Below are 14,804 nucleotides of genomic sequence, written 5' to 3'. Positions count from 1 at the left end.
TCAATCTCTATTTTCTCACACATTTTTGGCTCCTTTGTTTTTGTTTCTTTTTATTTTTTCTCCTTTTTTTCACTATATCAAAAATAAAAGATAACTGATATAGTACACCTTTTTATTTATTTTATTTTTCGTATATTAATTATTAAAAAAATTATTCTAGCATATAGTATACCAAAAAAATATATTAGTAGCAGTTTAAGTATATTGTTACAGTATACTATGTTACTCATATGGTATATATCATACAGAGTTCATTTCTTCAACAAAAAAAACTCATTAGTCCTCTATGTTACCACTTACTCACATGGTATATATCATATATTAATACAATATCATTGAGGTTTGGTTCATTCCTTCTAAAAATACACCCATTACCCATATGGTATATCTCATACACTTACAGGGTATCATAGAGGATTGATTCATTCCTTGATTTCCTTCAAAAAGAAAACTAGTAATCCTCTATGACACCCATATGGTATATATCATATAATGTCAGGGTATTATAAAGGATCTGTTCATTCCTTCAAAAAAAATAGTAGTATAATATTGTAAATAATTATATACTCCTGAATTAATTATTATATATCAATACAGTATACAATGTAACATTTTGGTATACATTACAAATCTATCTTCTTTGCTAGTTCAACTCAATTTCAACCCAAATTTTAAAAAATCCACTCCAAAATCTCCACCAGATTGACTCACAATATAGCCACATCCTCCAATTAACATTTCGAACATACCCCAGTCAGAATCAGATCAAAATAACTACAAACTCCATAAACCCAATATATGAGTTTCAAGCTTCAAGATCCTCCAATGACAAATCTAATTTTGTCACAATAAAATCTCCAAAAATCATCACCAACACTACAATCTACATATCATAGAACAACACCCATTGAATTCCAACAATAAAACACACATGAAAATTCAGATCTGAAATTTTAAACTCATATACATGGAGTTTAACTTTTTTTTAAGGTATGAAATTTTGACATAATTGAATCATGTGCTCAGCTAATTCAAATACTAAACAAATTAGCAGCTAATTCATTACTGAAATTAAAATTGAAACTGAAAGAAAGAAGGAGAGAAATAAAGAAAAAGTTTAGCTCTTTCCAAAACCAATAGTCTTGGAAAAAATAGAATTAAAAGAAAATTACTTTACTTTTGGTTGTTTAACCAAAGAATAGCTAGGAAAGTTTGGCAGTTTAGCTTTAGGAGTTTTGTGTGACTTAAGGATTGGAGTTTGGCTAGAAGAGTAATAAGTTTTAGTGGGGTGAGTATGTTTTGTAATGATTTTAAAATGGATAAAATGGTTAATAAATTGGAGTTGCATAGGCATTTAGCGTAGATTGCTCAAAAATAGACTTAATAACTCGAAAAATCAGACAGATTATGTGTTACAATAAGTTAAAGTACATATTAATAAAATTTACAGTGTCAATGTATCTACGTTAACAAGTAAATTATGTCTCTCAATTCCTTAAACTTGGGTGTTTTGACTGCTGCTATTTTCATTTGACTCTTGAAGAGTTGAAGTTGATATTTTTTTTCTGCAAATGAATGGTTTACCTGATCTCTAGCTTAGCGAAAGTAAAAGAAACCAAAATTCAGCGTTTAGACCATGTTAGGATGTCTATGAAATGCAATAGAAAGGAATCAAGAACTTTGTCACTTTTCACCATTTAATGATTTAAGAAGTAACTAAACCACACACCTGTCATTCGCTACATGCCAAAAGTTTTTTTAGAAAGGAACGAAATGTATTGTAATATGAATCATTCTAAAAAGAACTTTTCCTGATTTTGCTCCATGGCTATTGGCTAAAGACATAAAGTGTGAATAAAAAGACACAGAGTTTAACTTCTAATAGTCACATAAAAAAAATATTCTGAGTTATAATGTAAAAATTGTATACTATCAGTTATATACTAGAAAAATAGGCTTGGCAATCGCCTTTACGTTAGGTAGGATAGCGTGCACGTAGGTAATTTGTAGGCTAAGTGGAGAAGTCCCTAGTAGTAGAAATTCTTTGAGTAAAAGACGCACAACGGCTTTTCTATTTGGGTAACATGCAGCCAAATACTAGTGATTCAAATTAGTTACGAGCAGAGGCTGCACAATGCTTTTCCTTTCACCCACATGAGAAGATTTTGAGTGGATATAAGAGTAACCCACATTAGTCCTTTTTGGTGATATATATAGTTCATGTATGTAATGATGTATTTCAACCACAAACAGATGTAAGGGTAATAATTTAGCAAGTCTAGCTCTCATTTAAGTCTTTCCTTTGACCCCTTTAATTTGTAGTGTTCTTGTGCAACACACTGTCATTCTTACTCAACAAGGGAAGAAAAGTAAAGGAAACGGCAATTACAACATCATCTGTGTAAAAGATAAAGTATGAGTACTTTGATTGATCGTGGGGCGGCCGTATGTTTGAGTAGATATACGTATAGAAGTTAGAATATTTTGGCGACTAAATCTATAGAATATGATAACGTGAAAAATAAAATAGTACTAATTGTGTAACTTATCTGTTGACATAAAGAATTAAAGAACATGCAATGATTAGAGTATTCAATCAATGTGGGAATAGTGGCAGCGGCATTATAAATGGAAAATTGAGAGGTCCCAAACATAGCAAATGGAGGAAGGCGGCGGCTGTGGGGCTGCGGCTATTGTACTTTATCCCTGTCCAACTTCTCAAATACGACATATACTGCATTTAAATTACTAGCACAAGTTAAAAATGTACCACTTTTAACTTTAATACAGAGTTGCTGTAGGGGCGTGCTCAGAAAAAGTTTGTGGCCGGTGCACAATGGAACCTACTTCTTCTCCCAAATCAACTAGTTCTATCACCTTTAGAAATTTGTCAAATTTGACCTGATCAGTTTTGAGATAAATCTTCTAAAACGACTCACTTAACACAATGCATCTCTGTTAAATCGCGAAACTCAACTGAAAAAGTCCCTTTGATAACTTAGCTTGTCATCTCCTTTTTGACTCTTTACGTGTGTTTCTTGAGCCGAAGGTCTATCGGATATAGTATCTCCACATTCACAAAGTAGGGGCAAGGTCCGTGTATATATTATCATCCTCATACCCCACTTGTGGGACCACACTTAGCTAGCATTTGGACATAGATTTGACTTGAAACTTGAAAAAAATGAGTTTTTGAAGATGAGATAAAAAATAATTTTTGAATGGTGAAATTGTGCCTGGACATCATTTTACTTGAAAAGAATTTAAAATTTTGTAAGTAGAAAATTTCAAAAACTCCAAAAACTATTCTAGAGCTATTTTTGGGATTTGAAGATTTTATTTTCAAAATCTACAAAAAAAAAAAATGGTTAAAATCTATAAAGAAACAAATATTTCAAAACAAAATTTGAAAAAAAAAATTCAATTTTTATGGCCAAACAGAAGCTTAATATGTTGTTGTTGTTGTTTTGAAGGTCATGTGCTTATAAGTATATGTCAAAAATTAGGGATTCTTTAGGTTAAAAACACTTCAGTTGATTACTTTTTCGCAATTATAGAGTAAGATGATTAGGATATTCTTCAGTTCAAAAGAGACTTGGTGCTTCCATCCTTCCACCATTTAATGCAACTGATATTTCACAATTTATCTAAAAGATTTTAGCCCCAGAAAAAGTTTACCCACACCCAATGTTTCAATCAAACCAATAAACACATAACATGTGTGATTTACATAAGGATTTAATACCTACCCATGGTCAAGTAACATGTGGTCTCACTTAATTTGTAGCTTTTAAGATTAGCTAGGTTTTGATGCAAACACTGTCTGATGGTAATTTTTCCTTCTAATCCGTCTCGTATCTTTTTTTTTTTGTGTGTGTAAAAATGACCGATAAGTTTAAGTTTCTTGGCTCTTTATCCCTCATATTTGTTCTTAGATACCTGAGGGCATGCAGAACAGTGAAATTTTTCGATTTTTTTCTTGCCATTAACCAATCAATGGAATATTTGCAGTAATCAAATCTAAGTATCTAGTTTTTTTCTTTTGTCAGATTTCTTATGCTATTAAAAGCATTAAGGGATTTAGCATTTAGTTTGTTAGACCGCATCGCCCAAAGGCGTATCCAGAATTTAAACTTTATGAGATCAAATTCGGAAGTCTACCACATCACGTCTAATTTTTTTATTTTTTATTTTTTATTTTAGGTAAGACATCATATCTAATTTACTGGGTTTAAAACCTATTTTTACACTTAGCTGAATTTTTAACAAATATACAGGTAAGACACTAAGCTGGGTTCAGATGAACCCCTAACTTCTTCGTTGGCTCCCGCCCCTGGCACCACCAATCAAGTCCACATTACGTTGCCATTTGGGTGACCCATCTAAAAGCAATGTTAATCCATTCTGGGTTTCAGCCCCAATTTCGTTACTGTCATCAACCACATGAATCATCGAATGTTGGCAGAATAGCCTAAATGACACCTATAATTGTGCTACTTTGTCATCTCGGTCCCTGTATTCACTGAAGTTTCATCCAGACACCTGAACTCAGTCAAAACATGTATTTTAAACCCCTTCAGCATTACGTGTTGGTCACTCGCCTGGCGTGGAGAAAATATCATGTCCACATCTTTATTTATTTAAAAAGTAATTTTTAATAATATTTCAAATCCATCCCCATTTTCCTATGTTGTCGGCGACCCTTATCACCGGGAAACAACCGGAAAATCGGAGTCGCCTCCACCGTTTTGCTCTCTTTCCTCCTTTCTAAGCACAATCTTAAACCCCAATTCATATACATAAAACTCTTCAATTTTGATAAAAAAAAAAATTTATCTTGCTTCATCTCCTTACTCTCACTATTTTAGGTAAAATTCAGATTACCAGTGTAATCTTAGAATTTACAGAGACACAAAAAGGGGCAACAACCAACGAGCAGCGTACCATCACTAGAAAACAAAGGACTACATCGCTGGAAGTATTTCACTGCCGACCACCACAAAGCAAAACCAGATCGCTGGAAAATAATCACTAGCGGACTCCACCACCTATTTCTCCACTCACCGGACTCCTTTGGAAAGCCCATAATCACAATGGACCGATGAACACGAAAATTACTTGGTCATAGCTTCTTGATATCTTTAAAAACTTTAACCCCATTAACAAATCTGTTTATTTAGCTTTCCTAAAAGAAAATTCTTCTGCTTTTTATACTATTAATTTTGTTGCTAACTATCCACAAAGGGCAGAGGGGTGGGGGTGGGGGGTTACAATAGGAAAGAGGGGGGAGAAGAAGATGGGGAGAAACGGGGGAAATAAGGCCGAAGGGTTGGGAAAGGGGTAGAGATACTTGGGTTGGGAAATTAATTTACTCTTTCTTTTTTATGGTTATTCTTTATTATTTTTAATATTTTTAAATCAAAATAAATACATCCACTCTCCTTTTTAGAGCGCGTAACCAGTCATCTTTCTGACTCAGCAAAATGAATGACACGTAAGCTCGGTCAACGGTTACATGTTTTGACTGAGTTCAGGTTTCTGGATGAAACTTCATTGAATACAGGGACCGGGATGACAAAGTGGCACAAGTATAGGTGTCATTTAGGCTATTCTGCCTTCAATGTTACACGAAAAGAAACACACTAAATACAAGAACATAAATTGAAGGCCAACTTTCTACCATTTCCAGTACTTTGAAAAGGAGATTGCAAGTTTGCTAACGCATTAGCAAGAAACATCTCTAAAACCAAGCGAATAACCACCCAAAGAATGTCCAGGAAGATAGTATAAATACCATATGCATTTGCCATTCACTAAAAAAGTTTACTGTTTATTAAAGCATTACATTTATATCCAAATAAACCTTCTTCTGCATACACAGCATAAATAACAAGGCAAATACACTTCTGGGCACATACGCAGTAGATTAGTATAAAGAGGCAAGTACCTCCAGCAAAGAAGCAGCAAATTGCATTTGTGTCTCCTCGTCTATGGTTAGGAACAGGGGCACGTGTACGAATAGTGATCTGATTCCATTCTGCTCTGCAAAACGCAAGGAATGGTAGTATACATAATTGCATACAAACCGGCCTGCATCATCAGAGGTCATTACCTCATATCCCATCTTTGCCAATACCTTGGTGATTTCCTCCACGGGAAGAGCAGTCTAGACAAAGGGCGAACAGAGTGTAAGAAAAGAGGTAAAGATACCAATAGGTGCAAAGACAAACATAAATAATTTGTTCCTAGGTAAAGATACCAATAGGCAGATGAAGGGTGTTTTTTTTGGGGGGGAATGGGGAGAGGCCAAGTGTCAGGCCACTTAAATTGGGGGTCTAGTGAGCAAAATGCAAAGGCTCTTCAAAAACATAACTGAATTATTTTCTTGTTAGTAGAATTATCGAACATACATCTGCAGAAGTTTGAGAGGCAACCACACTCCTGCTACGTGGTATCCAACCCATAAACTTTGGGTTACTTAAAATGACACCCTCCTCAAGTGGATACAAACTATAATTAAAAGATCTCTTAATTATTATTTGAGCATAATGCTTTTTCCACATCCTAAGTATTAAAAAATGAAGGCATTTTAATCACGGGAAAAGAATTATAAGGATGAAGGCTAGTCATTTTGCATATCGAAATACTTCCCTTACATGGGTCCATCTCAAAAAAAAACCTCCCTTACAGGGATCAGTTACCCAACAGCAGAATTGAATTGTAACATTCATTGATTCCTAATGATCATCTCATGCATTCCTGCTTAAGCAGCAGGAGAGCAGCAACAGATGAAAATCAAAAATATCTTAGTTCCAATATCAAACACAACAAAATGCATATAGAACCAGTGCCTTATGTAGTGAAGGCAAAAAAAAAATTCTATCTGGAATTCTCCTCTCTCTCTCTCTCTCTCTCTTATATATATATATATATATATATATATATATATATATATATATATATATATATATATATATATATATATCTCTTCCCCTTTTCCCAGGAGAAACAAGAAAGTAAAAGGTAAGGAAAAGATTCACAAACAATATCACCAGCTATATTTATGTAGCCATAACCTAATTAAGGAGAACGCCGACAATTAATTGACCAAAAACCTTCTTATTTACTAAGTTGCCTCTTCCTCATCTTGGTTTTACTTCAAAGGTCTTGCCTTTCTAAGAGAGGAAACATTACTGCCTTAAGAAAAAGCTACCAAACTTTTTGAGGGAGGAAAGAGGAATTTGAGAGAGCTAGTTCGATCGACAGTACAAATTCTCCACATCTATTATGCTATATTTGGGTCGACTTTATTCAATTACTCAATATAAAGACGAATTAGAGGTTCTCTAAAGCTAGGGGCTCTTTAAATTTCACACTTACCCCTATAAAATAACATACAAATCTCTAATCAAGCTAAAAAAGACTCCTAACATACACTAGACCAACTGTTAGTGTGTGAGTAAGGATTAACCCTTAATTCTGACTAGTTTCACATCATCTATATAGATTTTTATCTTCCACAGTTTTGTGTACTGAGCTAAGTGCACATGGAGTCCCGAGAATGCAGTGTTTTGAGATGATATCCGTCCAACTAATATTTGGTCTACCTCGTGCCTTCTAATGTCTTCAATTATCATGAATTTCAGCTGCATGGGGTCACCTCATATTAGGAATTTGCGATATACCTTGTCATGTAACTAAGATGACATCTCATTCATATAGTAATGTCCCTAGCTTGTTCCCTATTTGAGACTAAGGCAGGTCCAGAACTTAGTTTATCAACTTTATCAAACCCTTAGCTCTCTTTCTTAATACAACTACCCTATTCCTGCCATGGAAATATCGAAATTTCTTATTTTTACTAAAATAATAGATCGATATATATATATATCAATGCCTAATCTTATCCATAAACATTGTAAAACCACAATAATAATGATAAGGTAAGAGCGCGAAAAATTTCAAAAAACTAAAATGGAAAAAAGTGTCCCCTTTTGATTAGCCAGTTTCCAAGAGGGAGAAGGTCTCATAGCAATCTCAGGCATGCCAGAAATAAGTTAATTGGCCTCTTGCAATCGAGCACCTATGAACACTTGTTACCTATATAATCTTACTTCTCCAAGGGGAGAAGGCTACAGATCACTTTTAAGAGCCCTTTCTTAAACCAGTTCCTTTATTCTTTTTGAATGAATTACAGTTAGTTAATCTAATCTGATGGAAGGGGTATATAGAATAATATTTTGCTTCTTCTCTTTGTTCTATTTTTAGTTTTAGAATAGAGAAAGAGCAGAAACTGAAGGTACGCTCTCTAGAAGACATGCTTTTTTTCCCCACTTGGTCACTTGGTATCTTGAAACCTCTTTGCTTGAGGTGGTAGGAGTGGAAAAGAGCGCTTCATGATGTATACATATACAAAATAAAAAATTGAGATAAAGAACACATTTTAAATCAAGTTCTTCATTCCTGGGAAGAGAAAGAAGCACATAGGGCAAGGCCCTATCTTTCCTGTACGCTCCGTGTGCATTTGAAGGTTCACCATAATATGATCAAAAAAGGAAACGAGAACCTTGGAGGCTGGAAAATTAAGCCTTTAACTCAAGATTTAGCATGCATAAGCCCAGAAGCTTGTGAATGCCTTTACAAGTTATTTCCTCAGCCGAGTGCTCTATGTCTATTTCCAACATAGGATGCCCAGAAGTGTAGTTACCTTTCACAGTGTTTTCAAATGCGCGTTTAAGCCTTGAAGCGAGGCTCAAAACATGTTGAGCGCTTCGCCTCGCTTAGAAGGCGCTTCAGTGTTGTCATCAAGCTTTAAGGCATACTTTTCCTTGCCAATGAGCATAATTCTGAAGAGGCGACACAAAACAATTGATATTTCACTTTATCATAAATTTTCTTCAATTTCTTTGTTCATATATTTGGTATTCATGCTTACATATTTGTCGTTTTTCTCCATTTGCGCCTTTCTTCATTGAAACCCACGCTTTATTTGCGCTTTGCGCTTAAAGCCCCAATAAACCTTAGAGCTTTTTTGCGCTTTTCGCCTTTAATAACACTGACCTTTCTACAATTAGTTATATCTAAGCACTTTTGCCTCCTGACGTAACCAATCATTTAGATGATGACTTATAAGGGTCATTTCTCCAGGTAGGAAGCAAAAGCTAAAGCAGTATCCCTTCAAAACTACAGTGAAAAGAGGAAGTACGTCACTTTTACTTCCCAAACAAGTGGAAGTTCATCATCAGTACTTCATCCGAAGGAAGTAAACCAATCAATTTCTCTGGCCTTGCCCTCCTGCTCCTCTTTTGGAAACCAAGACAGGGTGTTAAATCAAAAATATGGAGTGTATTATTCAATGAAGTGCTAAAGCAGACTCACTTCAACGTTTACTGATTAAAAAGGTGGAGTATAACATTCGATTAAGTATGAACTAACACATAACAATGTCGTATCTGTATCAACTACCAACTATATTTGATTGAAACTTCAGAGTTGGGAAACAAGATAAGCATTAAATTTATCCAATCTAGAAAAAGAGATGGATGCAAAAAATCATATTACCTCTCGTTTTCGCGAAATTGCACCATCTGCATGAACAATAGGGACTTTCTGCAAGTACCAGGATAAATATCTTGAGTTCAGTTAATGGACTGAACAATCTGAAACAGGACCAACGAAAACTGAAAGGTCATTTAACTGACCTGAGGCTTCCATCCCATCTCATCTGGACAGCGGAAAGTAGCTTCATTGACAGCCTGATTCTCTATGGCAAACATTGTGGCACCACTATTTACTCCAAAGTGGACCTGAACACAAATTATCAAGAATTAGATTAATCATGGTATATGAAGTACGACCATTGGGCATCAAAATACTCAGCACATAACCATAACATTCTCTGGCCACTCGAACACCTTAACCTTCATTCCCTCATGCCATCATGGAATGATACTCCATGCAACTATGTATGCAGACCTTACCCCTACCTTGTGAAGATAGAGTCTTTGTTTAGTTTTATCCATCCCTATTTTTTCCATTTGCTACCTTTATCCCTCCTCTTTTCCCTTCTTAACATCTGAATACAACTCTGATGTTATAACTGATTTAATAACTTTCCCAAGTCTATGAAACAAACTCATTTTGTTAAGGTAAATTTGTGAGTTCTTCTAGCAGCATATTTAAGTACACATCTTCAGGATTGCGCCCAGAATAAGATTTGAATTTCATCTCAGATAGGTCCAAGAGCCTAAAGTATATAGAGAGTGCCACTGCCCATCATAGCATGCGACAAATTTCTGAAAAAACAGTAGTATACGGGTTTTCAGGATTAAAAAATTAATTAGTTGACCCTTTTGTCAGCAAATGGATCCTTCCATAAATACGAAAGCAGTAGCCTGTAGCATTCATAAAGGATCAATTTTATAATGAACTAAGATCCAGAACTTTGCGTATCGAACACGACAGTAGTAGAAGTATTATATTTCCGAGATATATCCTAACCGAATCCAAATAAAAGAAGAAGGTCGCAATACATTTCCTAATAGGAGAAAAAGGAACACTTACGGTGTCATGATACAAAACGGTCCATTCCGGAAAGAAGAATTTCCATCTTTATGACATACAACGGCCCAACAGAATTACCGGCCATGTAACCATTTTCTAATTAAAATAAATAAAAAGCTACGCTTTCCTCATGTGGACAACAGAACAAAGTTGAGCACGAAAGGTAAAAAGAAGCCAATTGAGTAACTGACCCAAATAACTCTTTTGGAATTAGATGACTCAGAGTCACCACCACCTAAAGCAGCTTGCAACGTCTGGTACAAAGGAACCAGCGCTCCTTGGCCCGCAGTATCAAGGATGCTGCAACTCCCAAGGATCAGCCCTTTGGGCATACCCCTTTTCTTCATATAATCTTTAAGGTTACTTACAATGGTTTCTGTGGGATTTTCAGCAACTCCATGAAATTTCTTGAAACCAGTCACGTGAACGATCACAGGTGAAGGCCCTTCCGACCCCATCTACCCCCTATTCAGATGAAACTGAATATTTTCAGAGCATCAAAAAGAGATTCACTTTCTACAAACAGAAGCAATGGACCAAAAACCTAAAAGATTTCACTGCAAGAATGTAAAGCGTAAGATTCCAATTACAGCCCCCAAGAATCAGTGTCCAATTATGACAATATGAACCTTCAAACAAATCAGTATGGACAAACGCCATAATCTTTTTGTCTCAAACTAGTGAAAATTTGCACTAACAGTAATCAATGAAGAAGAACCGAGCAAAACTTCAAACTATAGTATGGCAAAAAGGGAGAAGAGAACAAAAATAGACCTTTGTGAAACTATGCTGAGAACAATTAAAGCTCAAAACTTTGATCCAAGATCAAAATAATTTCACATGAATAATCTCACAGACAAAGAACCCCAAATTCATCATTAAAAAGTCAAAGTCATAGATATGACCACAAAAAAATAAACCCCAGTTGAAAATAATCAGAGATCACATGGATCAAAACCCCAGAAATATAGACTAAAAGCACTAGACTATTAAATTGAAATTCAAGAACAAAATTTAACATTATTTTCTCACCTGAAAGCTGAAAGAGAGCCAAAAGAATAAACGACTGAAGCAAAGTAGTCTTATCTGATCAAAAGGTGATTATAATGGTAGACTAAAAACTTGATTGAGATTCCTCCTTAATGATGACTAGAATTTTGGAATAAAATAAGAAAAAAAAATGAACGTGGTAGTGGTAGGTCGTTATCATAGAAAATATAGGCACTATATTATTTAAAAATACGTTGTACGTAATTATTGTGTTATCGGTGATGACTTTCTTCGTTCGTCTGTTTGCACTGCTATTGAAAAATAAATTCCTTTTTGAATTTAACTTTTATATATATTGATAGTTAAAAAATTATATAATATCATATCACAGTTACAGATAATTTTTACTATAATAGTGTAAAGATTCTCAAGATTTGCTTTGGGTAAAGTGAAAGGAAATGAAGGAAAATCGGGTTTCCTTTATGGCTTGTATCTTGTCTGATAAATGAAAAGGAAAGAAAAGTTACTACAAAATTTCCTTTTCACTCCCTTTCCTCTTAACCAAAAAGAATAAAGAAAAGGAATGGATGGAAATGTCACGTCCTTAGTCGTTAACTAACCATTTGACAGCCTGTTCACGATCTTGCATAATTTGCTTACGTTTTTATTATGCCAAGTCAGTCTTACTACACTCAAGATCGTTAAGAGAATGGTAGAAGTCTTACTACACTCAAGATCGCTAAGAGAATGATAGAAATAAAGACAAGAGATCTATTATATTAGAGAGAACTTGATTGTTTTGTTTGATGAGTTACAAATGAATAACTCATTTATATACTAGTTTCATAGGGGCTAGTATGTAAATATTAATTATTACACAGGTACTTAATATTTACAAGATAAGAAATTTCTCTATAACTCTCTATAAACCTAGAAGATTCCAAGGATTTTCCTACCAAATCTATAGGGATCTAGGGTCTTCCTAAGAAAATGTCCATATTTCTCTAGAATCTTCTCACAAATGCTAGCATTTCTCCTATGTAAGCTTCCATGTGGCATTAATATATGCCAAATAACACATACGTGACACCATAATGTGGCGGGTCATGACAGAAAACTCAATAATTTTCCTTATTATTTCCAAGCAGACTTTATAAACCTATGACCGTAAGATTTTCAAGAAATAGCCATCTTCAAAGAAAATTCTGTTGTTTGTTTCCAATCTATATCTATATTATTATAAAAGTATGAATACAATGTTGGTTTACCAAAATAACCTTAAGATATTAATTGTCTTTTATATGTCTAAAGGATAAAATTGTAATATTAGTTACTATGTCATACTAATTTCACTTGGACAATGAAGTTGGACGATAAAGAATTTGCGTGTACTTCAAATTCAACTAAATCATTACTCCTTAGAATTTATAATAAACGATAGAGTTCCAATGCCACTCAAATTCACCTGTAAAATAACACAAGTACTTATATCAAAATAAGATATTGATAGTGGATTACAAGCAAAAATACCGAAAACTAAAATACTCTTCACCTTAGAAGTCAAATTAGAGTATTTTTAAGCTTAAACTCCCACAACAAATATAAAACAAGAGCTATGTTTTTATTTATTTTTGTTAGGAGTTCATCGTTCCAGTATTCAATCGTGCTCTATCTAATAGTAATCCCAATATTAATTAAAGTTATTAGATTTTTTTTTTTTTTTGAAAACATCTTATTATGAGTTTAATTGACTGATTTTTATATCCTTTGATATATTTCTTTAATGAAAAAAAATTACTTTGAACAAATTGTAATATTTTAAAATCTATCAAAGAATTTTAAATTCAAATAAAATATCATTCCGATATTTAGCTATAATTATGAAACTAGAAACCCTAAAACTAGATGTGCTTAACTTTCCCTTCGCTGTGGCAATTCTAAAACGTGCGAATTTAAGATATTTGGAAAAGGGATAGCCTTTTATTTTCTCTTTAATTTGTCGTTAAACATTTATTTTCAAGCATTAATTTTTTTAGAAAGTTCTCAAAGCAGACCAATGCATGTTAGATTAGGTTTGAGATGAAATATATGTCGGAGTTTAATATTCCCTTGATTGGCTTATTTTCACAATTAAATGCTCTTATGCCATGAATTGTCTCCTAATTCAGGATTTATAGTAAATTTATATTCAGATAAAAAAAAAGGCCATAGAATATTGTTAGCAATGTATTATTTGTAATGCTTGGTTAAAAAGGTTCTTAGAACATGTGTACACTTAAAACTTAATTGCTTTGAATAATTTATCGGTAGTCGATACAATATACTTTTTCAAACAATTAAAATAACCATTACAATTGTGCTAAAACATAGTGATGGTGCTAAAAGGGATAGAAAAGAAAATTTAACAATTTGGCTTGAAGCACTTATAGCTAAGCGTTAATCAATCGAAATAGTTAACAAGAGCTTTGAGGTATAATGAAAATTGATGAACCATTTGGTGAAAAGTAATGAGATTTGAAGGTACTTTTCATCAAATATTACAAGTAGTTCCAAAATCGACGAGGGCGGAGACTGTAAATAGAGGTTTGGTAAAAATCATACTTCTAGCATCAAATAAAAAAGATTCAGCCAACAATATATACAAGAGCTAGAATAGATCCAGCATTCATGAATTATGCATGAGCGTATAAGAAGAGATGATTTGGTCTCCTTCCAAAATAATTGGTTATTAATCCCAACAATTATGGTAGTGCTAGATTTTTTAATAATTTTTATCATTAATTAAAAATGTAAGTTCTCCAAAATACATTATGATAACAACTATAATAACAAGCAAAATTGAATATGTTGGTCAACTATATGAGATGTCGATTGTCAAATTATTCTGTGAAAGTAAAATCCTTCTTAGTTTTGATCCATAAAAGATGATAGTAATACATACTAAAATATTTTAACACAAAAGGGCTTTTCACCACACATGTTTGTTGACATGCTATTTATATACTAATCTATTTAAAGGCTAAAAGCTTTTTCTCATTCCTATAGTAAAAAACTACAACAAAACACAAGTTCTTATAGTTCAATCTATAAATGAATGCACACTGAAGTTTCCTTACCCGCTTTGTTTATATAAATAATTAAAATGTAATAGTGATAATAAAATATTCTCCTATATGGCATGAACTAGCTAAGAAAGTGATGTTTTATGAGATATAAGTTGCATGAAATTAACAGTATTTATTATTAGTCGT

The 14,804-nt window shown here is 33.6% G+C and overlaps 1 protein-coding gene across 3 annotated transcripts; it reads right to left on the bottom strand.

Moving 5' to 3' along the window:
- Positions 1-5,782: 5,782 nt before the first annotated feature.
- Positions 5,783-11,751, bottom strand: LOC107782468 (uncharacterized). Of its 3 annotated transcripts, none has more exons than XM_016603354.2 (5): positions 11,596-11,751; positions 10,755-11,028; positions 9,702-9,806; positions 9,562-9,609; positions 5,783-6,166 (listed from the first exon to the last, which is right to left on the bottom strand). In XM_016603354.2, the coding sequence occupies exons 2-5, from the start codon at positions 11,019-11,021 to the stop codon at positions 5,927-5,929; spliced, it is 660 nt and encodes a 219-aa protein (XP_016458840.1). In that variant the 5' UTR covers positions 11,022-11,028; positions 11,596-11,751; the 3' UTR covers positions 5,783-5,926. The 3 variants fall into 3 exon arrangements, with proteins under 3 accessions (XP_016458840.1, XP_016458842.1, XP_016458841.1); XM_016603356.2 differs by having other exon boundaries at positions 10,755-11,042; positions 11,596-11,734; XM_016603355.2 differs by having other exon boundaries at positions 10,755-11,120; positions 11,596-11,732.
- Positions 11,752-14,804: the final 3,053 nt, after the last annotated feature.

Source organism: Nicotiana tabacum, chromosome 19 (assembly GCF_000715075.1).
Source record: "Nicotiana tabacum cultivar K326 chromosome 19, ASM71507v2, whole genome shotgun sequence".
Lineage (NCBI taxonomy): Eukaryota > Viridiplantae > Streptophyta > Magnoliopsida > Solanales > Solanaceae > Nicotiana > Nicotiana tabacum.
This window is presented reverse-complemented; position numbering and strand designations above follow the sequence as displayed.

Bases quoted from the DNA above. Each gene is read 5' to 3' on its own strand.
- LOC107782468 (XM_016603354.2), bottom strand. From the start codon at position 11,021: ATGGGGTCGGAAGGGCCTTCACCTGTGATCGTTCACGTGACTGGTTTC. The intron at 9,610-9,701 runs GTCAGTTAAATG...TGGTACTTGCAG, and splicing joins AGATGGGATGGAAGCCTCAG to AAAGTCCCTATTGTTCATGC. The intron at 6,167-9,561 runs GTAATATGATTT...CCCTTTGTCTAG, and splicing joins CAATTTCGCGAAAACGAGAG to ACTGCTCTTCCCGTGGAGGA.